The 25,724-nt window shown below is 35.7% G+C and overlaps 1 protein-coding gene across 2 annotated transcripts in view; it reads left to right on the forward strand.

Annotated features, from left to right (window-relative positions):
* LOC138693240 (insulin-like peptide receptor) overlaps positions 1 to 25,724 on the forward strand; it is a 147,724-nt gene that overhangs the window by 23,657 nt on the left and 98,343 nt on the right. For both annotated transcript variants that reach the window (XM_069817055.1, XM_069817054.1), the window contains exon 2: positions 12,188 to 12,337. In XM_069817055.1, the coding sequence (XP_069673156.1) occupies positions 12,188 to 12,337 (150 nt within the window). The remainder of the gene's footprint in view (positions 1 to 12,187; positions 12,338 to 25,724) is intronic.

Genomic DNA, 25,724 nt, shown 5'->3' on the forward strand with positions numbered 1-25,724 from the left:
CAGAAGAAATTTATAAAAAAATATCAAATGTGCGTAGAAAACGAAATATGATTTTCTGAAATTATTTTAGGTCGAGAACGTGCAAATCTATTAAATAATCTTGAGAAACGCCAGAATATTCAAGAAAATAAACGTAGACAACGTGATGGAATATAATTGGCTGGTTACGCAATTTCTCGTCTGTGATTTAAATCAATTCAATGTTGGGGAAATAGTAAAGAGGTTTATGATTAAAGCTGCCGAATTAATTTGCCAAATTGAATAAAAGTTTTCGAGTCTCTCACGTTAACCAAGCGCTTTCCTAATAATTCGCCACTGACCGCCTTAGCGATTACGATAAGGTGACGCAGGTCACAGCAGTTTATATTTCCCGTCCTACTCTGCAGTCTCCTCTCCTAGTAAACAAACTATTTCAAATCGAGTGCCTCACGTAACCGAAAATTCTGCCCATGTATGCTATAGAAAGACAAGCATTGGAATGGAATCCCCAAGGAGCTAGGAAGGTGGGGCGATCAAGAGGGACACGGAGAAGAACGGTTAACGAAGAGGTGGGAAAGTCTGGAGAGAAGTGAAGGCTACGGCAGCAAATCGTGTCCGTTGGAAGGTTCTCACGGAGGCTCTATGCTCCACATGGGAGTGAAAGAATATATTACTACTATGGAATAAAACATTCGTATGCCTACATGCTTTTCTGTTGAATATCATCGTAGCGCAATAGTGACTTGGTGTAACTAATTTGTCAATGTTGATTTACAAAAAGAAGAAAGAAAGAAAACGAAACAAATTTTATTTTATGAAGAAGTCAAAAAGGAGGATAATAGTGTCAAAGAAAGCTTTTAATAGAAAAAGGAACATCTTCTGCGGACCTCTGGAAAAGGAACCGAGAAAGAGATTAGTGAAATGTTTTGTGTGGAGTGTGGCACTGTATGGAGCAGAAACATGTACATTAAGACGAAGTGAATAGGAACGACTAGAAGCTTTTGAAATGTAAATATGGAGAATAATAGAGCATGTGAAATGGACAGGCAGAATAAGAAATGAAGTTGTGTTGGAAAGAGTGAATGTAGAAAGAATAATGCTGAAACTGATAAAGAAGAGGAAAAATAATTGTTTGGGTGACTGGCTAAGCAGAAACTCCCTACTAAAGGATGCACTGGAAGGAATGGTGAACGGGAGAAAAGTTCGGGTCAGAAGATGATGTCAGATGCTCCAAATTACATACTTCTTCTTAGGAAGAATTAAAGACATGGTCTACCAGGTGCGTCCAACAACTATAGAAGACATGAAACAAAGGATTAGAGAAGCCTGTGGGTCTCTCAGCTGTGCTGAAGTTCTCCGTGCAATCACGGATGTCAGGAGGAGATCAGAACATTGTTTAGCACAGGGTGGCGGACATTTTGAACACTTACTATGAAGAGTGTTCGTACATAAACAACGTACAACATTTCTCAAAAGATACCATTTCTTGTTGCTTTGTGAGTAAACAATAAAAGTTGCAAAAAAAGTTTCAGTAAAAGTTGTTTCTTTTTAAGAATAGTTTCCAATGGTACCTTCTCATTTTAAATTTCGAAGTTAACCACAGGTATCCCTACTTCTGGTTTGTTTAAAATGTTAAATGTTATGTTTTATTTAACGACGCTCGCAACTGCAGAGGTTATATCAGCGTCGCCGGATGTGCCGGAATTTTGTCCCGCAGGAGTTCTTTTACATACCAGTAAATCTACTGACATGAGCCTGTCGCATTTAAGCACACTTAAATGCCATCGATCTGGCCCAGGATCGAACCCGCAACCTTGGGCATAGAAGGCCAGCGCTATACCAACTCGCCAACCAGGTCGACTTCTGGTTTGTTGTATGTATGTATTTATTTACACTGCAAGTGGCCAAGCACCCGGTGGCAGTGGTATATACAATATTAACAATACACAATAAAATGATAAGCAATACACAATAAAATCTACAATACACAATACAATTTACAACACATATACAATTTTATACACAATACAATTTAACACAATAATAATAAAACATAAAATAAAATACCTAATTTTACAACACAACCTAAATAATTATGTATAGGTCCTACATAAGTTTCAATAGTCTTTCACTTTACTCTCATCTCATTCCCTTTAGTGGCACTATGACGCATTTCACTGACACTTTAGCACACATTTCACTGACACTATAGAACACATTTCATTGACGCTATAAATTATCACTGATCGGAACTGTTCACTGCACTGTAAAACCATAACTTCACTGACTCACCTCGCTTCACTGATACAGCAGTTCAAATAAGTCAAATAATTGCATCCTTATGCATACTTATAAACAGAACTACATTTAAACTAAACATTTCTAGTCTAAGGCCCTCTTACACGCTATTTTAAAATAATTTACAATTCAAACCAAGGAAGTAAACTCGTCAGGCTAGATAAATACATGTCACCTTAAAAAATTAAATGTTGAATGTCACCTTAATTTTAATTTTCAGTTTATACACAACTTTTAAAATTATTCTTGAATCTCCTTAAGAAAGGACAGCCCTCAAAGACCGCTGCAGGTAGGTCATTCCAATCATTTATAGTTCTATTTAAAAATGAGAATTTACATACATCCGTTTTCTGTTTCCTACATTTGATTTTAAAATCATGATCGTTCCTACCATAGTACGTTGGCTTTTCTAACCGAGCCGTTATGTCTACCCATGCTTTCTGACCTAGATGTGCTCTATACAATGATGTTATTCTAGTTTTCCTACGTCTGTTTTCCAAAGTTTCCCATTTAAGTTCTTTTATTGTATCGTTTCCATCTTCTCTTTTACCTTTAACAAATTTAGCTGCCCTATACTGGATTCTTTCTAAGGAATTTATCTGATATATATTCTATAGGGATCCCAACACGTATTTCCGTATTCCATTAACGGTCGCACTAACGTTAGATATGCTATTTCCCTCGATTTGGGGCTAGCCTTTCTCAAGATTCTCATAATAAAGTGAAGTGCCCTCCATGCTTTACCCGTAACATTATCAACATGCTCTCCCCAAGAAAGTTTGGAGTTTAAATACACTCCTAGGTATTTACAACATTGTTCTTGCGGAATTACAACACCACTGAATTCGTAATTAAGACTAGTTTCCTCTCGGGTTTTACAAAATGTTATAGATTTACTTTTAGAACCATTTATTTTCATCCTATGCTTTAACGCCCAGTTATAAATGTTATTCAAGTCTGTTTGAATAGCACGGGAAATGGTACTACCAACAATCGATTATTATTTACATAGGTTTTGGTTATCAAAAAAGTTTGTAAGAACAACCAGTATCATATAGTTTTCGAGAAAAAAGGCTGATACGGGTGGTCTGAAACACCTTATTATATATATATATATATATATATATATATATCTCCAGGACACCAAGAAGGAGAAGGAACTGGCTTTTCAGGCAGTGAAATACCGTGTCTTGTAGTTCTTTCGCGGCATACTGCATGGTAAACCTTTTCGTATCTCAAAAATAGCCACCTAGCTGCTAGTTCAAAAACCATAACCAAGACCATTAGTATGTATTAGCACCACATAGTATACAAGCTGTTGAAAACAGATGAACAATGCTCATTTAGTAAATAAAAGTAGGTACTAATGCTAGTAATAGGATTGAGACATCTGCAGCTGCCACTAAATCTAATTATTTGCGTAGGGTAGGGCTATGGAAATAGGTGCTAACTTGATATTAATTCAAAGAGAATTTTGTATTTGGAGGGGCATCACTAATATACTTATTTTGGAGATGAAAATTGTAAACAAAGTACTATATTAGGAAAAGTCTTGTTGGTGTTACTGTACTTCATTTGTTCATGTGCTTTGTAATAGCCCACACAGACAGGTTTTGACGCACCGAGTGTTCATGGACAAGCCGTAGTTATAAGATATACAGTAGGTATCTTATTATTTTAATATGCAGTACGAGTACATACTGTTAGAATAAACCTGGTAAACAGGGTTGTTTTGCTTTATTAAGACATTTCAAAACTTGTTTCTAAAGTTTAATGCTAGCTATATAAATATTTTTTATGCTGTTTGAGGCACTGAAATGTTTATATTTTCTTCTATAATATTTCAAGATGGTAAAGGAATTCTTTTTAAATCTCTTGGCAGAAATCCAAGAATGATTTCTACTGTAACTTAATTCACAAATTATTTGTTTCTGTATAGGAAGTACTATTATGAATTTATAATATACTAGTGGCTTGTGCAGCAAATGCTGGTAACTAAGCTTATTAGACGCTCAAATAAAAATTTTTCTCATTTATTTTCAACGAAGAATAGGCCTATCAGACATTTTGAAAGTTATTTGCTTCCGTAATAATGAAACATACTCCCTCAGAATGTTTTTTTTATGACAAATACTTTTTCTTCAACCTATCCACCTTTAGGTTTTGAATTTCAACGCAAATAACAATGTCAGGACGATCAGTGGATTTTTCATGCTATTTTAGGTGAAAGTTAAAAAAATGTCAGGTATGCTTTCGAACAATAAACATAGCATCTTGGTATAGCTGCTGGATGTAGAGCTTGAAATGTAGAGGGTGAAATCATTTTATCCTGATAAGAGATCTTGCTGAAATGATCGGGAGACTACATAATTTTGTAGGCTTCTTATTTTATCAGTAAGTAATACATTTTGGTCTTTCCTTAGAAACTGTAATTTTTGCGCTCTCTCGAGCCAATACTGAAGAGAATGACGCATATAAATATCTACACCACACTGCCATTAAGTATATGAAAAAGACCCAACCCCACTTGATTAATAACTATAAAAATATTTGATTTTTAATAACAATATTATTATCTTACGTAAGTTTTGTAGTTATACTATAGGAGCCACCAATCAGTAAATTATATAAATGAAGATCTAATTTAAGATATTCGCTACATGTACTTACTTACATAACCCCAAAACGTTTCACTTTCATATCATCAATATAGCATTAATATGTATAATTAATGAAAAATAGTCACATCATGGCATTAACTATAATAATATTTCATTTCTAATGGTAATAATGTCATCAAACCACCTCAAGTTTTGCAGCTGTACTCAGAAAATTACACACCGCAGAATCAGACCTGTAAATTATTTTTAGCAAGTCTTGAAGTTTTTAATAACCAATTGAATTTGAGCTCTAAATATGTCAGTAATCCTGCAGATCATGGCCTTCGTGTAATAGCCTATTGTATATTGTAGTGTGTCTTTTGTTTTATACTGAAATACTCAAAACTGACGAAAGATGGATTTTGGAAAATAGGAAAATTGTGTAGGAAAACTAACGCTTCACTGAAAGTTGCTATTTTTCTGAAAATCCTTGGATGCCAAGCTTCAAAATGACGGGTCATTCATTAAAATCCCTATAGCCGTTTTCCCGTAATTCCCATTACCAGTTCAAATTATATATATATATATATATATATATATATATATATATATATATATATATATATAGATTAGGAAATCTTTCAAATAATATTAAATAGAGATTTTCAAGTAAGTATTTAAATATGAAGGTTAAGAATACATTAAAGTAAAATTATTTTAATGTATTTGTTTAATGTAAACTTTTTTTTTTTTTTTGCTTAAGAACTGGGTGTTCACAGAGGCAAATACGCATAATTGGCATTGCGAGAATATCCCACATTTTCTGGCTATGGAATCTCGCCTCAGGAGCAGATGGATGTTGGTTGCCAAAGCGATGCGTGTGTTGCGTTGGCTACAAGATGATTTCCCCCCCCCCCACCTCCTTCCGAACTCTGCCGCTTGTCTAGTTTGTGTGGCATGGGTAGCGAAACTCTGATCTGCTGGAATTGTGTCGCGCGGAGTACTAATTTGGAGGAATAAATAAGGTTATTTGCAGTGTTAAAAACCGTGTAAAGTGAAAAGTCTCTTGAAAGGAAATCCTGTTCACATTAATTTACACTATACTATATATTGTTTCATAAGTAGGGATTCTATTTTCAACTGAATAAAAATTTAGATTTCTGTATAAAAACTTGATTATTTTCTGTTATTTCACACAAAAAAGTAAATGATAAACAGTTAAGTACCGACCATTAGTTTTAAAAAACTCTTATTGGTAGAGAAAATTGTACAATTGTAAATATATAAACTAATACTTTCATGGGACAGAACAGTGGTAATTTCACTTGTAATTTGTAAGTACAGGGACATCATTTTATTTTTACTAACATTTTTAATATTAACCTGGCTATACCTTTAGACCAACGCCGTTTGCTAACCCCCTTCCACGACTGGAGTTCGATGATACTGGCGTAATGTACAAACAAATCACTCTTACTAGGTATAAGAGGGAAGAAAAGTAGTTCATCCATTTACGTAAACTAGGAAATATCGCGATTTTGAGTTTGATCATTTTCATTAGGTTTTTGTTTAATCAAAATTCAGTACAGTATTAACAATGAGTGTTTTTACTCACGAACTGAGCTGTCCATGTGGACGTATTCATTATGCAGTGTATATTATACTGTCTACAGCACATTAGCGTACAATATAGAGAATTAAGTTAAATTGAAAAATAATCATGATATGGGTATTTAAACACTTTTTTTTTTAAATGATGGCCGTTCATTTCGATACATGCTTCAGTTCTAATGTGCCTATTATCGCACTATAGACTATTGTACGTAATTCCAATTACCAGTTTCGTCCTTCGTACTAGTAAGTCATGTTGAAATAATTCTGTACCTACTCTATAAAAGAGTACCTTAAGCACTTGTAAATTCAATCTTCACTTCCGCCCGATCCGAAAAGATAAAATTACTCAGACATACTATCTACTGTCCGTCCAAGTGGTTATGTCGTTGGGTCGTAGAAAGGGGGAAATCACGGGACAGTTAATTACTTAACGAGGCCCTTTTATTTAAGTTATTTTAAACAATTGTATAATATTACGTAGACGTCCAATTCCTAACAGAAATTAATGTTCTCAGAAAAGAGCTAAGTCAGCCCAACCACTTGCTGGCGAATAAAAGCTGGTGGGGGAAACCGGGATACGACGTAGGCAAATGGACGACAGTACCTGTGCGAAAATGATTCAATATTGAAAGCTCTTTCGTCACTGGAAAACGCGAACATATTTTTGGAACGTACTGTTTACTGTGACCGTAAGGCTACTATGACTGTATATGCGGTCTTGGATCCGTGTGGAGGACGGTTGAACTTCATTAGTAGAAGGGGTGGGAGTGAAGTACATTAAAAAACTCAGGTACAAAAAAAATTGAAGTGAAAATAAAATGATGTCCCTGTAGTAATAAAGCATTGTACACCGTATTTTGTGGAACACACCCCTCATAATTTGTATAAATTACAGGTGAGTTTACTTGTAGACCTACTGTATTACTTGTAGACCTACTGTATTATGCCTTACTTTTTTGAAATAGGACCCAGACGATCGGTCCATTGCCATCCAAACATCTGCCAAGAAATTTCAAGTCAACCACTCTAATACGCTCCAAATGAAGGGGTACACTTTCTTGCTAAAAATTACCGATAACTATACTGGGTGTTCATTTCAAAGTGTGTGATGACGTCACTGTTGTGAGTCAGGGATTTGAAGCGAGTTTCAGCTTTTATGTCAGAGAAGTTGCCTATTAATCAAGGCGTTTAATCTGAACTTGAGAATGTATACGGTATAACTTGAACGTCGTAGCAACAGATGGCGGTCTGTAAAGTCTGTGTTCTACCATAACCTCTTTCGAACTGTGTTTTGCGCGAGCAAGTCGTACGCAGGGTATTTGTTATCATCGGTTGCGTACGGCAACATTCCACAATACAAATCAAATGCTCCGTGTCCATGGTGACCGTCGAAGTTAATGTCAACAAATACGTAAGAAATCGTCTTAACCTTCTCCCCATATCTCGACAGTAAGAAAAAATCCCACCTCAGTACATGTTTCCAAACAGTTCACATTCCTGCCACTACCGGCGTTACCTTACATATAAGTAAGTACTCTTCAGAATGAACGCCGTACTTGCTATGCAACTTCTCTGACACATAGGTAATATACCTCTGCGGAAGTGTAGGAAGATTGAATTCTCTAGGCTCATCGACTAGCCATATGACGGCATACAGCGAGCCATGACACACTTTGAACTGAACACCAAGTAGTTCTTCCACTAGAAATATGAAATACGCTCTTAGCATATCAAGATAAATCTCTAATATGGTGATCTTCTATGCAAAGACGGAAGGAATTATAAAATGGTTATGCAGAAGTCCACATAAAATATTTACCTTAGTGATATCGGGCATAAGCTCACGAATGTTATGAGGCTTTTTTGTGCTCATATTATAATCACAGTTTAGTATATACAGTCACGAATCTCAATATATAATAAATATGCATCCATAGATAGTTGCTAACCACCAGGATCGCTACTATCGCCTCATCACAGATTTTATCTCAGAAGATAAAATGTATTAATCTTTCGATATTGTGTTATTTTGAAAAAATTAACACCTTCCTTTCTCTATTGACAAATGAAATACATAAGGTTTATATATTCGCCTATATTTTATAAATTCACCTTCCTGGATCTTTCGAAAGAAGGGTAACTCTGACCTCTTTTTCTTACAATTTATAGTACTACAAACGTCTCCTTGTCCCATATTATTATTATTATTATTATTATTATTATTATTATTATTATTATTATTATTATTATTATTATTATTATTCAAATTATTGTATTTTAGCCAGTTACAGTTATTACAACCGATAACGAACATTTCACAATTTACACAACTTTTCATAACAATACGAAATAGGGCACAGTCAATGCCTTTTCGATCTAGATCAGGCCGTAATGTACGTTCGGGTTTTCTATTTCAGTGTATGGAGCTCAGTGAAATATTATATTATAACTTTATTGTGCATCATTGCTAAGTTTTATTTAGTGTAATGTGTCCATAAGTTCCGTTTACTTCTTGCTGCATAATATGTTGCAGAAATAATTACAAAACTGTGTTATTTTAATGTGAAGAGAATTTTACATGTTAACATAATCTGTTCGCATCAACATTTTAAGTTTAGAATGGAAGCTATTTTGAGATTTAATAAAAAAGAATTTATATTGTGATTTTAATATAGTACATCTATCTTCCAGAATTGTAGATAGAAAATTTACCATACCACTCCTATGAAATTAGTGTAGGCCTTCGTACGATTGTGTTACTTCGTCTCTTAGGTAGTAGATAAATACAGTAATGCAGTACTCAATTGTAGTATTCAAATACAGACAAATTGAATGTGTGGGGTATCATACATGACATTATGCTTAATTATAATGTATAAATGCGAATATTGAAGTACTGGTACAGTAAACATAACCTATAATTTCAACATATCTAAATATGCGTGCTCTGCAACTGAAAATTATTGAATCGTACATAAATGAATGTACAAGTATTTCGCAATATTTAATCGAAATAAAGGGAGGTATTACACATACGAACAACGTAATTTTCACACCAAAAATAATATTACTCCTTAACTCGCAAGTGAATTGTGTCTGAATTGTCTCATAATCATTATTTTAAATTTTATTAATGCAATTACACTACATTTTAGAGAAATATATGTTACTCTTTATGCATTGCAACTAATTTATATGGTTGAAACGCCGCCCTTCGTGATCGGGTTAAGAGAGTCCTATGGTCTGCCTGTATTAGATCACGATGGCAGTGGCACAGTCTGTTGTTCCTCGTACACACAGTGCTCCAAGCGGCTAGCAACTATCGCGAGAAATGCAAAAAATCATCCCAAGCTTCGTGACTGTATATACTAAACTGTGTTATAATGTTATTTCTCTTAACATGGCCTGATCCGTGCAAACTAGCTCCGTCCGGAAACACCACAATCTTGAGGCAATCATGGTGTAAGCCTACTTCAATCAAGTTAAGTATGGTGCATGCGAGTTCAAAACGCCGCCGTTGGGTTTCATTTAGCTGTAAAGCATTAACAGTCTGCATTTAGTAAGCACTCGGAAAGCTTTAACAGTCTGCATTTAGTAAGCACTCAGATGTAATCACTTACGCAAGATTTTATGAATTGTTAGCCTCGGTTGAAGTGATTCGCGACGAGCTCTACGAATTTACTTTTGAGCACTGCTCGTAAATGATGTTTGGACTTGTCAGTGTATTCTTGAGAGGCACTGGAAAGCCCACTCCATTGTTTCACATTGCCACTTTATCTAAAATTGTTCAACCATCTCCTGAGAATCTTCCTATACTGATGTCAATATTTTCTATGCACAATTACAGATCCCCGAAGTCTACAAATAAAAATTGTGCATTGCTTTTTCCCCTGCATTGTCTTCATAATGTTGTACTCCGTCGTGACGTGGATCACTAAGAGAAATGAAAACATAATTTTTGTCAGTAAGGATAAAACCAGCGATTGAAGCGTTCTTTGGAACAAGAACTTAAATCCAAATCTTGAATTTGAGATACAGAGCATCGAACATTTTAGATCTGGTATAACAGCGCTACGCAGAACGACATCCAGATGTTTTCTAAAGGACTCTGTGTTTGTTGGAAGGAAATAATATTTGTCAGGAGGGAGTTGTGTTATTAAAGATTCAGTGTTGGTATAATTTATATTTTAGTTTGTAAGTTATGGTTTTTTGTGTTTAGTTGGCATGATTTATGTCTTTAGTTTGGATAGTTTGTGTGTTTAGTTTGTATAATTTGTATGTGTGTTTAGCTTGTATAATATGTGTTCAGTTTGTGTAGTTTTTTGTGTGTGTTTAGTTTGTATAATTTGTATGTGTGTTTAGCTTGTATAATACGTGTGTTCAGTTTGTGTAGTTTTTTGTGTGTGTTTAGTTTGTATAATTTATGTGTTTAGTTTGTATAATGTATGTGTTTAGTTTGTATAATTTGTATGTGTGTTTAGCTTGTATAATATGTGTTCAGTTTGTGTAGTTTTTTGTGTGTGTTTAGTTTGTATAATTTATGTGTTATTTTGTGTAATTTGTATGTATGTTTAGCTTGTATAATACGTGTGTTCAGTTTGTGTAGTTTTTTTGTGTGTGTTTAGTTTGTATAATTTATGTGTTTAGTTTGTGTAATTTGTATGTGTGTTTAGCTTGTATAATATGTGTGTTTAGCTTGTATAATATGTGTGTTCAGTTTGTGTAGTTTTTGTGTGTGTTTAGCTTGTATAATATGTGTGTTCAGTTTGTGTAGTTTTGTGTGTGTGTTTAGTTTGTATAATTTAAGTGTTTAGTTTGTATAATTTGTATGTGTGTTTAGCTTGTATAATATGTGTGTTCAGTTTGTGTAGTTTTGTGTGTGTGTTTAGTTTGTATAATTTAAGTGTTTAGTTTGTATAATTTGTATGTGTGTTTAGCTTGTATAATATGTGTGTTCAGTTTGTGTAGTTTTTTGTGTGTGTTTAGTATTTAAGTGTTTAGTTTGTATAATTTGTATGTGTGTTTAGCTTGTATAATATGTGTGTTCAGTTTGTGTAGTTTTGTGTGTGTGTTTAGTTTGTATAATTTAAGTGTTTAGTTTGTATAATTTGTATGTGTGTTTAGCTTGTATAATATGTGTGTTTAATTTGTATAGTTTGTGTGTTTCGATTGTAGACGTATAGTGTAAGCTCTCTTGGACTGGCTCCCCAATTGTAGTAGATCTTCAGCTCATCCTACACTACTCTAGGAGGCCGTTGTCCTTATAGAATTTCAGGCTTTTCATATTTCATATATCCTAAAGACGGCAAAACGACGTAACTTACGTTATGTTGTTACTCCAGGGAACGCACAATTTTCAATAACATTTATAGTAGCATCCCTTAGTATCATCTTCTCTTCTGCTAACAACGCCATATCATCAGCAAATCTTATGTACTTTATTCTTCTTCCTCCTACTATCACTCCTCCCATGTTCTGAAAACAGTAATTTGCTAAATCCTCCAAGTAGATGTTGAACAGAGTACGTGATAAAGGGCATCCTTGACGTATAATAAAAATAAATGAATTAATTAACAGAGAAATAAATTAAAAAAATAGAAAATGAATGAATGAATTAAGAAACTTCAGAGTGATGTTTTCTATATTTGTGCCATAAAAGAGTTTTCTGAAATGTGATGACCTACCTCTTGTTTCAGAGGCACGAGGACAGGTCTCGCAGGAGACAGAACCGTCCTATTCCTCCTCGGCCGGTAAACTAGCGCTCAACATGTGGTCGCTGCTTCTACTCCTGGGGACGGTGCCTCTTGCGTCTGGACACGATTTGAGCTCCAACAACACAGACGGTGGTGAGTATGCTCCATGCGTTTATTTGTGGCATTTGCCTTCCCAAAGAATCCTGCATGCCTTCGTTTTCATGTCTTGTCGCGTTTTTGTAAGTGAATATCGTACAAACAAATTATGAAGTTGAAATCCTAGAGAATATTGAGCAGTCAGTTAATCAGTAAATGTAAAATTGAAGAAAATACTGTGAAACGTAATGGATGTGACTCAGACACGAAGGAAAGTGACTCAGTGTGGGTTGTCCCTTCCGTCTTTGTTTTACCCTTGCAACTTCTAGTTAGCTAACATAGGCCTGCTTGTACTCAATTCGCGTCAGTTTATCGCTCAAAACAATTACGTTTGCGTTAGTGGCGAAATCATTCTCATGATAAGCGAGAGAAGAATGTGATAAAAACGATTGGAAACTGAAGTATTTTTGTGTTCTTCATAATACTGTAGTAAGGCATTTTTCTCATAGTTTTTTTGCTATCTTGTTACTAATCAGTGGTTGCCAAACATCACGAAATTGTGACGTAATAGAAATGCAACCCGCACACCACTGTAGCAGGAAGAGGGGTGGAGTGGTAATGCAGCGAATAACAGTGCAGAGACGGACTGTGACCAAAAAACAAAAAGAATATAATATTCTTCCACTTATTAACTATACACACATTTTTCCGTGTTAACTTTCATCTTCCTATTCATTATTTTTGCATTATTAATAAAATAAAGTATATTTTCTTATTTACCATAAAAAGAACGTGTACTTCACATCACCAGATATTTGAAATTAGAAATACGTTCCAGGGTGGTCACGAAGTTGTACAGGGACATTATTTTACTTTTACTTCAATTTTTATTGTACCTGAGTTTTTTAATGTACTTCACTCCCACCCCTTCAACTAATGAAGTTCAACCGTCCTCCACACAGATCCAAGACCGCATATACAGTCATAGTAGCCTTACGGTCATAGTAAACAGTACGTTCCAAAAATATGTTCGCGTTTTCCAGTGTCGAAAGAGCTTTCAATATTGAATAATTTTCGCACAGGTACTGTCATCCATTTGCCTACGTCATATCCCGGTTTCCCCACCAGGTTTTATTCTCCAGCTAGTGGCTGGACTGTCCTTCCTCAGAACATTAATTTCTGTTAGGAATTGGACGTCTACGTAATATTATACAACTGTTTAAAATAACTTAAATAAAAGGGCCTCGTTAAGTGATTAACTGTCACGTGATTTCCTCCCTTTCTACGACCCTACGACATAACCACTTGGACGGACAGTAGATAGTATGTCTGAGTAATTTTATCTTTTCGGATCGGGCAGAAGTGAATATTGGATTTGCAGTACGTAAGGTACTCTTTTACAGAGTAGGTATACAGAATTATTTGAACATGAGTTACTAGCACGAAGAACGAAACTGGTAATTGGGATTAGGTACAATAGTCTATAGTGCGATAATATGCACAAAAGAACTGAAGCCTGTATCGAAATGAACTGCCACCATTTTAAAAAAGGTGTTTAAATATCCATATTATGATTATTTTTCAATTTAACTTCATTCTTTATTTTTTTAAAGTGTATTTGACTGAAAATTTATTATATATAATTATTAATTTCATTCTTTATATTCTACGCTAATGTGCTGTAGACAGTATAATGTACACTGCATAATGAATACGTCTGAATGGATAGCTCAGTTCGTGAGTAAAAACACTTATTGTTAATACTGTACTGTATTTTAATTAAACAAAAACCTAATGAAAAATGATCAAACTCAAAAGCGCAATATTTCCTAGTTTACGTAAATGGATGAACTACTTTTCTTCCCTCCTATACCTAGTAAAGTGATTTGTTTGTATATTACGCCAGTATCATCGAACTCCAGTCGTGGAATGGGGTAGCAAACGGCGTTGATCCAGAGGTATAGGCAAGTTAATATTAAAAATAGTAAAAATAAAATGATGTCTCTGTACATTACACTACACACTTAAAAAAAACGTCGAAGTATTTTACCCCGATTAAGACATAGAAGCCGATACTTTTTATTGTTCATTTATTAATAAAATATTCAAATTACAAGTAAGGGCATGGTAGTCTTTATTTCAAGAAGAATAATGACACCGTACATAGTTATTTTATACTTCATTAAAAATTTTAGAACAAATTAAGTATCTCATATTTTTGCTATCTGCACAAAAGAAATACTTTTGCTCCCATGCTCCTTAAAATTAAGTTCTCATATTATCTGTTTTGGAAAAGACATCGAACCATATTGTCCTACACACTTGTAACATTACTTGTGTACGCCCACTGCTGATAAATGTCTTGTCTTATATCGAAGTGAAGGCTGTAAACAGAGGGTGGGGGTATGATGCCATGGTTACGCTTGATTGGAGGCAGGGGCATGTGTCGCGACACAGCTTTTGGCGATCACTGTATGTTAGCATTGTGCACATCGTATACTTGTATGCGTACTTGTATGTGTTCTTTTTTATTTTTATTTTTATTAATTGTATACTCCATTACAGTGGAGTAATATTACAGACAGTTATCTACTTATCTCATATTCGAAATATGGGTTTACGATTATTTACAATCTACAGTTAACAATCAGAGTTCAAGATGGAACTATGTGATTCCTACAAATGATTAATTTTTCAAAAGGTAGGACTATTAATAAATCATTTGAAGTTCTTAATATATTTCATTATTAGATCTTCTCTTTTAAGGGGTTAGGTACAGCCTACAGCACTAAAATTTTGGAAATATTCAACATTTTTTTCCACCATTACTATATCTTGTACAATAATGAAAATTAGTATGTGTAAAACACTGTCCTTCTGCTATAAGAAAAAAATATTTTTACGATTTAAAAAAAATTATTTACATTTTTTTTTTTTTTTTCAAAATTCAGTTCACTGTGCAGTGATGATGCGTTTCCCACATAACTAAAAAACTATCCAACATTCTGTGATGAAATTTTTTGTGTGTATTTATGCATGTCATATCTACAATATGATGCCAGATCGCTTCTCTACCTCGATAGATTGTGTGATAAAAAATAAATAAATTAAAAAAAATGGTCAAATATCAGTATTTTCTAATATATAAAATAAAAAAAAATGTGATTTATTAAGGAATGTAGTTGATAGAGCATGATATTGTAAACATGAGTTTCAGCAATAAAATCAAAGAGAGAACATGAAAAACGTTAACAAGTTTTTTAGTTATGAGGGAAACTCTTGATCACTGCATAGTGAACTGCCAACATTTTTAATTTTGAAAAAAAAAATGTATATATATATATATATATATATATATATGTATATACTTTTTTAAATGGTAAAAATATTTTTTTGCATATAGCAGAAGGACAGTGTAGTATACATGCCAATTTTCATTATTGTGTAAGATGCAGTAATGGAGGGAAAAAATGTTGCGTATTTTAAAAAAAAATTGTACTGCTGTAAGCTGTACCTAACCTCTTAAAGGGCTAATTTTCAGTTCTTAATACTCCCGCGTTTAAAATGTCTCTTTCCTGATGTAATTTGCACTCAATAAGTCGTCTACAGTTTGGTTGTCAGATTCAAATGGACATGTTGAGCTGTCCATGATCCTAATTCGTGTAGATATGCTCTAATCTTGCCGTGTTGTATGTAATTTTAATTGGTTTATTTTACGACATTTTATCAACTGCGATGGTTATTTATGTATTGTCTGAATTTAATGAAGGTGATAATGCCAGAAAAATGAGTCCAGGGTCCAGCGCCGAAAGTTGCTCAACATTTGCTCTTAAAGAGTTGAGGGAAAACCCTGAACAAAATCTCAACAGGTAACTAGTCCCAACCAGAATTTGGACCCGGGCCCGTTCGTTTCGCGGTCAGACATGCTAACCGTTATTCCACAGCGATGAACTTTGTATGTATGTATGTATGTATGTATGTATGTATGTATGTATGTATGTATGTATGTATGTATGTATGTATGTATGTATGTATGTATGTATGTACGTACATTAAAAAATTAATATTGTCTAGTAATGAGACAAAGATAACATACTTGTATCTTACAACTGTATTGCGAATATGTTCCACAAACTTAAAAATTCTAACATAGATAAACCAGCGACAAAAAAGGTATTATGTACAGACAAATTCTAAAGTTCTGTTCGATGTATACAGGCTGATCCGTTTGTGTATGGATAATATTAATTTATTATTATAAAACTATTATGATAGTATGAGAAATTTCTTGATCGTAGTATTATGCTTAAAAGATGGGAGTGTCCATATATGATAAGAATGAAAATCAACAATGCATAATGTGAAATGAAAATCGTAGATGATTTAAATTGTTACAATGTGTTCTTTGGTGTGCTAAATTTGAGAGTGTTAAACGAGTTGGAGAAAGCTGGGTTTGCAGTGAAAGACCTACCCTTAGGCAGAACGCAGAATGAATTAATGAATGAATCGAGTTGAAAGAGAATTTCGACGACGGATTATGGTGTGCGCAGTGTACCTAAATATGATTCCATAATGTTGTGGTATCGAACATTTGTAGAAACAAGTTCTATGTTAAAAAGAAAGAAAGAAAAAACGTGCAGGAGGTCGCAGGCGAAACCCAGTACGAGAAGTAGTCTATTCCGTCTACCATTGTTAACTTGCCATTTCTGTTAGTAAGTAAACACATTTTCATAAGACCTTTCTGAAGTTGTTTCTTGATTGAAAATCCACGTATCTCCTACGAGCTTTAAAGGTCAAGTCCAAAAGTTAACGTATGGTGTGGAGTGAGCCGCAATAAAGTGTATGGACCATTCTTCTTTGCAGAAAAGACAATACGCAATGGATCTTACTTGGATGTGTTGCGTTGTTTCTGTTACCACAACTTGAAGACAATATGAGCATGTATTCCATCAAAATGGTGCACCACCTCACTGGGCATGGGAGGTTCTTTATTTGCTAAAGCTTTCAATCGTATATGGTGTGGTCGTGATAGACCAATTGCTTGACCCCCAAACTCCCCAGATTTAACCCCTCCTGACTTTTTCGTGTGGGGTTTTGTTAAAGACTCTGTCTATTCAGAGAAACCCAGAAACATTGATGATCTAAGAGTAAAAATTACTCAACCTTTCCAACAAATCACAACGGGCATGGGCTGAATTGCATCGCCGTTATAAATTGTGCGGGGTGTGCAGTGAAGGTCATGTAGAGTTTTGAGAAATGTCCCATCATTCAATGCTGTATACACAAAGCTTCAACAAATAAAGTTCAGTAGTAAATGTTTAACAGTGTTCTTATTTTATCCATACCCAAACGGATCACCCTGTAGTATCATTTTGTGAAAAGAAACTGGTACAGATCTTTATTCGTTGTTAATATACGTCAGATTATGTTGCTTATATACCGTATATACATTGAACTATAGCTTTATCTACGAAACTATTAAAGTTTCTTCTTTTACAAGCAGTTTCAGCATAAGAGTATAGTAATAAAACCAAATCAGGATGCCACCAGGCCTGAAATACATAACATTTTGTCCAATATTATTTTGAGAAGATTAACTCCATAATATGTAGATAAAATTATCGGGGATTATCAGTGAGGTTTTAGGCGTAATAGACCGACTATTGATAAGATTTTTTGTATTCGACAGATATTGGAGAAAACTGTGTTTTGAAATTAAATAATAATATAACATACTGAAATTCATTATCTTTTCTTGCATCCATATTTAACAATAAACCGGTAGATTGGCAACACTGTCGCTGCTGCGCGTGCAGTCCTATTATCTGAGCGCCGTTATCAGCTACCGTGTATAGAGGTGCGTTGTTACAGAGATGAACTGCGTCCGTATTTGGATATTGTCGTGCAAGTTAGAGAGCGGTATTGTCTTGTACCAAACGTCGATGACGCTGAATGTGGTGCCGGCGGTAGTCCTAGCATCTGTTGTTGTTACTATTGCATGCACTGTACTTGGCATATGTCAGCCTGTTGGTCTGATGGTTATCATGGCGGTTTTGGATTAGATTCCCCGACTCTGCCAAGAAATTTTTTGCTTCATAAGGAATTGCTCCTTGGTATGCATAGCCCGGGTAATTGCGTTGTCCTTAGGTTGATGTTAGATTTAGATAGATATAGGCTATGTTAGGAAGGAACTATCGCACCCTACCAATAATCCGTTGTGAATATCCACTTAAGGCAGTTGTCCCCGAACTTTTTAATAATCCGCTGTGAATATCCACTCAAGGCAGTTGTTCCCAAACTTTTTAATAATCCGTTGTGAATATCCACTTAACGCAGTTGTTTCCAAACTTTTGAATAATCCGCTGTGAATATCCAATTAAGGTACTTGTTCCCAAACTTTTGAAAAATCCGCTGTGAATATACACTCAAGGCAGTTGTTCCCAAACTTTTGAATAATCCGTTGTGAATATCCAATTAAGGTACTTGTTCCCAAACTTTTGAAAAATCCGCTGTGAATATACACTCAAGGCAGTTGTTCCCAAACTTTTGAATAATCCGTTGTGAATATCCAATTAAGGTACTTGTTCCCAAACTTTTGAAAAATCCGCTGTGAATATACACTCAAGGCAGTTGTTCCCAAACTTTTGAAAAATCCGCTGTGAATATCCACTACAGGCAATTGTTCCCAAACTTTTGAATAATCCGCCTGTGAATATCCACTACAGGCAATTGTTCCCAAACTTTTGAAAAATCCGCTGTGAATATACACTCAAGGCAGTTGTTCCCAAACTTTTGAAAAATCCGCTGTGAATATACACTCAAGGCAGTTGTTCCCAAACTTCTGAAAAATCCGCTGTGAATATCCACTACAGGCAATTGTTCCCAAACTTTTGAATAATCCGCCTGTGAATATCCACTACAGGCAATTGTTCCCAAACTTTTGAAAAATCCGCTGTGAATATGCACTCAAGGCAGTTGTTCCCAAACTTTTGAAAAATTCGTTGTGAATTTCCACTCAAGATAGTTGTTTCCAAACTTTTGAATAATCCGCTGTGAATATCCAATTAAGGTACTTGTTCCCAAACTTTGGAATAATTCGTTAATATCCACTCAAGGCAGTTCTTTCCAAACTTTTGAATAATCCGCTGTTAATATTCAAACATTTAAGGCAGTGGTTCCCAAATTTTTGAGGGCGCTACCCACTTTTGGTTGAGACTTTTTTTTGCGTTCCCTCCCCAATTGCCATGCCGTTTCGTGCCGGTACTTAACACCATTCGAAAATTACAAATCCCTGTAAAATCAATAAAATAAATTTGCTCTATCATTGGATATCACCCATGGAACGACAAAATAGAAATATATGGTGCAACAATGACACATATTACAGTACGTAAACGTCATTCCTAGTACTTCAAACTATTACCGCCGTGGCGCTGCTGTAATAATTCAATACAAATCGAAAAATGTTGATAACTCTGTTACTCAGAATATTTATAGAGAGACTTGATTTATGATCGATATCATTTCAAAAAAGGAAATTTAATTCGTTCCAGTGTATTAAAGAACTCATGGAAAATTTAGCTATGTATTATAGGACAAATGCTGGCTTTGTTTTTGCGGACATGCAATTAAGTTCGTACAATTTTAAAACACAGCTTTTTGAGTACCTTCTAGAATAAACTCGAAACATTTATGATAGTCACAGATAGATGGGCGTACTGAACCCGTTTTTCGGATAGTTGCATTCTGCTGACTGAAATAAAAAAAAATGTGAAGAAAAACTCGTTGAAATAATATGTTGCATTAGTTACCTACTGATGGAATGTTCGAACTAGACAGTTTTTCGCAGGACTTACACCAATTTTGGATCAAAAGATTGCAAGAATACCTCGAGCTTGCAAAAGAAGCTTTTAAATGTTGTATAAAATTTTTGCAACCTGGTATGTATGCCTCCAGATATGGAGGGTAGCTATGAATATATTGAATAAGCAGTCGTGGACAGCCGATAAGGGGTGGTCCTCCAGCTTGGGGGTTGGGCGAAGGGCTAACAACCCATCACCGTAAAAAAACAGCTTGTTACGAATCCCTACAATAAGCCTCGGAGATTTATCCTTCGAAGGGGTGGAAAAATTCAAATATCTTGGAGCAACAGTAACAAATATAAATGACAATCGGGAGGAAATTAAACGCAGAATAAATATGGGAAATGCCTGTTATTATTCGGTTGAGAAGCTTTTGTCATCTAGTCTGCTGTCAAAAAATCTGAAAGTTAGAATTTATAAAACAGTTATATTACCGGTTGTTCTGTATGGCTGTGAAACATGGACTCTCACTTTGAGAGAGGAACATAGGTTCAGGGTGTTTGAGAATAAGGTTCTTAGGAAAATATTTGGGGCTAAGAGGGATGAAGTTACAGGAGAATGGAGAAAGTTACACAACACAGAACTGCACGCATTGTGTTCTTCATCTGACATAATTAGGAACATTAAATCCAGACGTTTGAGATGGGCAGGGCATGTAGCACGTATGAGCGAATCCAGAAATGCATATAGAGTGTTAGTTGGGAGACCGGAGGGAAAAAGATCTTTAGGGAGGCCGAGACGTGGATGGGAGGATAATATTAAAATGGATTTGAGGGAGGTGGGGTGTGATGATAGAGACTGGATTAATCTTGCACAGGATAGGGACCGATGGCGGGCTTATGTGAGGGCGGCAATGAACCTTCGGGTTCTTTAAAAGCTATTTGTAAGTAAGGTATGTATGCAAAATAAGTTTTTCGTGATTGCTATCAAAATAAAAATGAGAAATCCTCTTAAACTTTACAATTATGTTACTGTGTGTGTATTGAATACAGAGTCCAAATTTGAGGAGCTACTTTCTGAAATTAGGCCTATTTATCGCATTAATTATTTTTACTGCAAATCATTTTTTTAAATTTATGTTCAATGTTAGTTTGTTGTATGTTTGTAAGTACAGCATGAAATATGTACGTTAATAAGGCGTTTTCTGTTTTTACGATTCACATTTGGAGTTGTTCAGATAAAGCGGCAATCGGAAATTTAATCTTTTTAATGATTTATTTTCAGTCAAAATGACTAATCAAATATTTTATATCATACGCATGCATGCATTTTTACCGTTTTAATGCCGTTCCTTTGTCTTAATTGTTGCATTCACGTAATGTTTAGGGTTATAGGTATTTGTAAGTTACCCTGACTGTTAGGCCCACGAAGTGGCGCCATGGCAACAGCTATTAAAGCTGTCAGCGAGAGAAATTTTATTCTAATTTCTCTACTCTATTTTAAGAACAGGAATTGCTGACAGAAACCAGTTGCATGCTTTCATTCGCCGATCAAGTGATCACCCATGCTCAGTCTTCGATTTTGTTTTTCTTTCAAGCTTCCCACTCTTCAAACCCCATTCCTCCGGGGTTGCGTTAGGTAACAGATAAAGGTCAGGTTTTACGGGCGTCGCGCCACGCGCGTCGGAACGCCTCCGTGTCGTTAAGGTGACGTCACAGAGACTGCATCCATTCCGGTACAACGATGAGAACTTCCGTCTTCAGCACAAATACCAGATGTAGCAGAATGTCGTCGTTAAACGATGGATGTGGTGTCTCGGAGGCCTACTGAAGGACGAACAGCGCTGCTATTTCGGAGCGGTGACGTTGACGTCACAGCCGCGCGAGGAGGCTCTTGTGGGGACCGCGGTTTTTAAGTCCAGGTCCTGGATTCGATGCTTATCTGATGTATAGGTCGCTAATGTTGACGCGACGGTGGCGCTGCGTTTGCCGGTTTCAACTTTGAAGTTTCTGAATTGCGTCCAGTTGCATCTCAACCAGTCAGCTGTTTGCCATGAAAGGGAGAGTAAGTGTTGAAATTTCGAGGAAATGGCCACAGCTTTTAAATATCATACAGATGTTTCGTTTTCCCTTTCATTCCTGTGTAGTAAATAAAGTAGGACTACCACGTTAGCATCAAAATAGATCTGCATTTCGTGAATATCGGTTTTGTTGCTTGCTTTATATTTGTCACGTTTAGCGGATTAATACAGGGTGATTCAGAAAAGCGTGGAACAATTAAATAGGAAATAAGGGATACTCTACAAAACATTTTGTGATAGAGAACTTCTAGTCTTCGAAGTCAGATTATGAAGCTATGAGCCCATATTATTATCGCCTATAATTTTGTAACACGGTCTATTTTACTCTATTCTGTTATTCTCTACTCTAGTCCGTATAGGCCAGTTTCTGATGGATGCTCTTCCAATTCACTGCGGGCTAAAGCAAGGAGATGCACTTACTTCTTAACTTCGCTCTAGAATATGCCATTAGGAAAGTTTAGGATAACGGACAGGGTTTGGAATTGAAAGGGTTACATCAGCTTCTTATCTATGCGGATGACGTGAATATGTTAGGAGAAAATCCACAAACGATTAGGGAAAATACGGAAATTTTACTTCAAGCAAGTAAAGCGATAGGTTTGGAAGTAAATCCCGAAAAGACGTATATGATTATGTCTCGTGACCAGAACCCTAGATCATATATGTAACAGATAACTCATCGCTATGTTAAAATCGGCAGCACTTTGAACAGAACAACCGCCAGGATCGCCACCCGTCTGCCGTAAACGAACACGAGATGGCAGCACACTCGCTAATGCAATTCAAATGGGAATTATGATGTGACTCCTTATGTAAACCTGACAAAAGTTGTTATAAGGTCGACCTATCTGCCAGAACATAGTACGAAATGGAAATGAAAATTTGGAAATTTATCCTTTGAAGAGGCAGAAAAATTCAAATATCTTAGAGCAACAGTAACAAATATAAATGACACTCGGGAGGAAATAAAACGCAGAATAAATATAGGAAATGCCTCTCATTCGGTTGAGAAGCTTTTGTCATCTACTCTGCTCTCAAAAAAGGTGAAAATTAGAATTTATAAAACGGTTACATTACCGGTTGTTCTGTATGGTTGTGAGACTTTCACTTTCACTTTGAGAGAGGAACAAAAGTTAAGGGTGTTTGAGAATAAAGTGCTTAGGAAAATATTTGTTGCTAATAGGTATGAAGTTACAGGAGAATGGAGAAAGTTACACAACGCAGAACTGCACGCGTTGTACTCTTCACCGAACATAATTAAAATCATTAAATCCAGACGTTTGAGATGGGCAGGGCATGTAGCACTTATAGGTGAATCAAAAAATATATCTGGAGTGTTAGTTGGAAGACCTGAGAGAAAAGACTTTTGGGAAGGCCGAGACGTAGATGGGAGGATAATATTAAAATGGATTTGAAGGTGATGGGATATGATGGTAGGGATTGAATTAATGTTGCTGAGGATAGGGACCGATGTCGGGCTTATGTGAGGGCGGCAATGAACTCCGGGTTTCTTAAAAACCATTTGCGAGTAAGCAATAATAATAATAATAATAATAATAATAATAATAATAATAATCATTCACAAGTTGATCTGTATAAGAGTGTTATTTGTGGATGGTAATGTAATACAGCATTAGGTATCTTAGTTGGTGGCACTCGTGTTACATGTTGAAGCCATCTTTCCCTATAATTGAAAAGTTCTTTTTCTATTGGCTGCATGTGGAGTTCATCTGAAATGACCTCATTTCTCTGATGGTCGAGAAGAGAATATCCAGCTGTTCGGCGCGTACGAATATATCTCATTTCAGCTACTCTTTATCTATTTACCGATGTCTTTCTTCTTCAGAACTCGAACTTCACTTCCATATAGTAGAGTCTGGAGAGTAATAGTGTATACGATTTTAATCTGGAATGTTGTACTAGATGTGGTTTTAGTGTATAATTTAAGAGTTCTAATATTTGCAGAAATGTTGTGATTTTTCTTGTTTGTCATTTTATCCTTCAGAAGAGATATTGCATCCTATAGCAGAAGTTATTAAATATTATTTTTTATTACTATTTTCCTACGTATTGGATCTGTGCCTCTGAATGACATAACTTTAGTTTTACTTGGAGAAATTTTCATACCATACTCATTTGAAGAGTCCACTGCAAGATTGATGGATGTCACTTTCTTGTCGAAAATGAACCAAGACTGTCAATGCAAAGCTTAAGACCTATAGAATGTACATACAGAATTATATGGCATTAACACTGATAGTCATTGTCCAGTAATGATCGGAAAATCAGAGTTAAGCTTTGAGCGCTAAGCATTTCAAACTTTCAGTTGCTTCCCCTGCAAAATGTATTCCAAATGACATCCATCATTCTTGCAGTGGACTCTTCATTTATTATATTAAGCAAGCCGTAAATGGGAAGTAACTACTTGATTAGTGGAGTTGTGTGTTTGCTCCTCGTCAATACAATGAAATCGCACAATATCTCGCTTGTGTGAAACTCTTTGAAAATGCCATGACAACGTAGGAAAGCTTCAGCAGGCTTTGGGAAATGAAGTGATGTCAGGAGCACAAGATTTCCGATGGCATAAAATGTTTACCAAGGGCAGAAGCAATGTTGAAGATGAAGACCAACAATTGCACGGACAAAAGACAACATTTCAAGAGTATACTGGGGACAGAACATCTAGAAGCTTGGAGACGGTTACTTTTACTGTCCGCCCACCCCCTCCTCCCGCACTAGCAGGTATACGGTACCATTCAGCTGCAAAACATTTTCTGAACAGACGTTATTGTATTGTGAGAGCGTAGCTGGATCAGTGAAAGTAGATGGTCAAAGTTTTCAGTTTGTAGTGCAACGAACAATTCTGCTGTGTGTAGGTTCTTCTGTAGTGACGTCACTGAAGCCTCTAGTTGTTCTGTCCCCGGTATAAGTGAAGTTGTGCGAACTGATAGGAGATTTACTTACTTACAAATGGCTTTTAAGGAACCCGAAGGTTCATTGCCGCCCTCACATAAGCCCGCCATCGGTCCCTATCCTGTGCAAGATTAAGCCAGTCTCTATCATCATACCCAACCTCCCTCAAATCCATTTTAATATTATCCTCCCATCTACGTCTCGGCCTCCCTAAAGGTCTTTTTCCCTCCGGTCTCCCAACTAACACTCTATATGCATTTCTAGAACCGCCCATACGTGCTACATGCCCTGCCCATCTCAAACGTCTGGATTTCAAGTTCCTAATTATGTCAGGTGAAGAATACAATGCGTGCAGTTCTGTGTTGTGTAACTTTCTCCATTCTCCTGTAACTTCATCCCGCTTAGCCCCAAATATTTTCCTAAGCACCTTATTCTCAAACACCCTTAACCTATGTTCCTCTCTCAGAGTGAGAGTCCAAGTTTCACAGCCATATAGAAGAACCGGTAATATAACTGTTTTATAAATTCTAACTTTCAGATTTTTGGACAGCAGACTGGATGATAAGAGCTTCTCGACCGAATAATAACAGGCATTTCCCATATTTATTCTGCGTTTAATTTCCTCCCGAGTCTCATTTATATTTGTTAC

The sequence above is a fragment of the Periplaneta americana genome, chromosome 17 (genome assembly GCF_040183065.1).
Source record: "Periplaneta americana isolate PAMFEO1 chromosome 17, P.americana_PAMFEO1_priV1, whole genome shotgun sequence".
NCBI lineage: Eukaryota > Metazoa > Arthropoda > Insecta > Blattodea > Blattidae > Periplaneta > Periplaneta americana.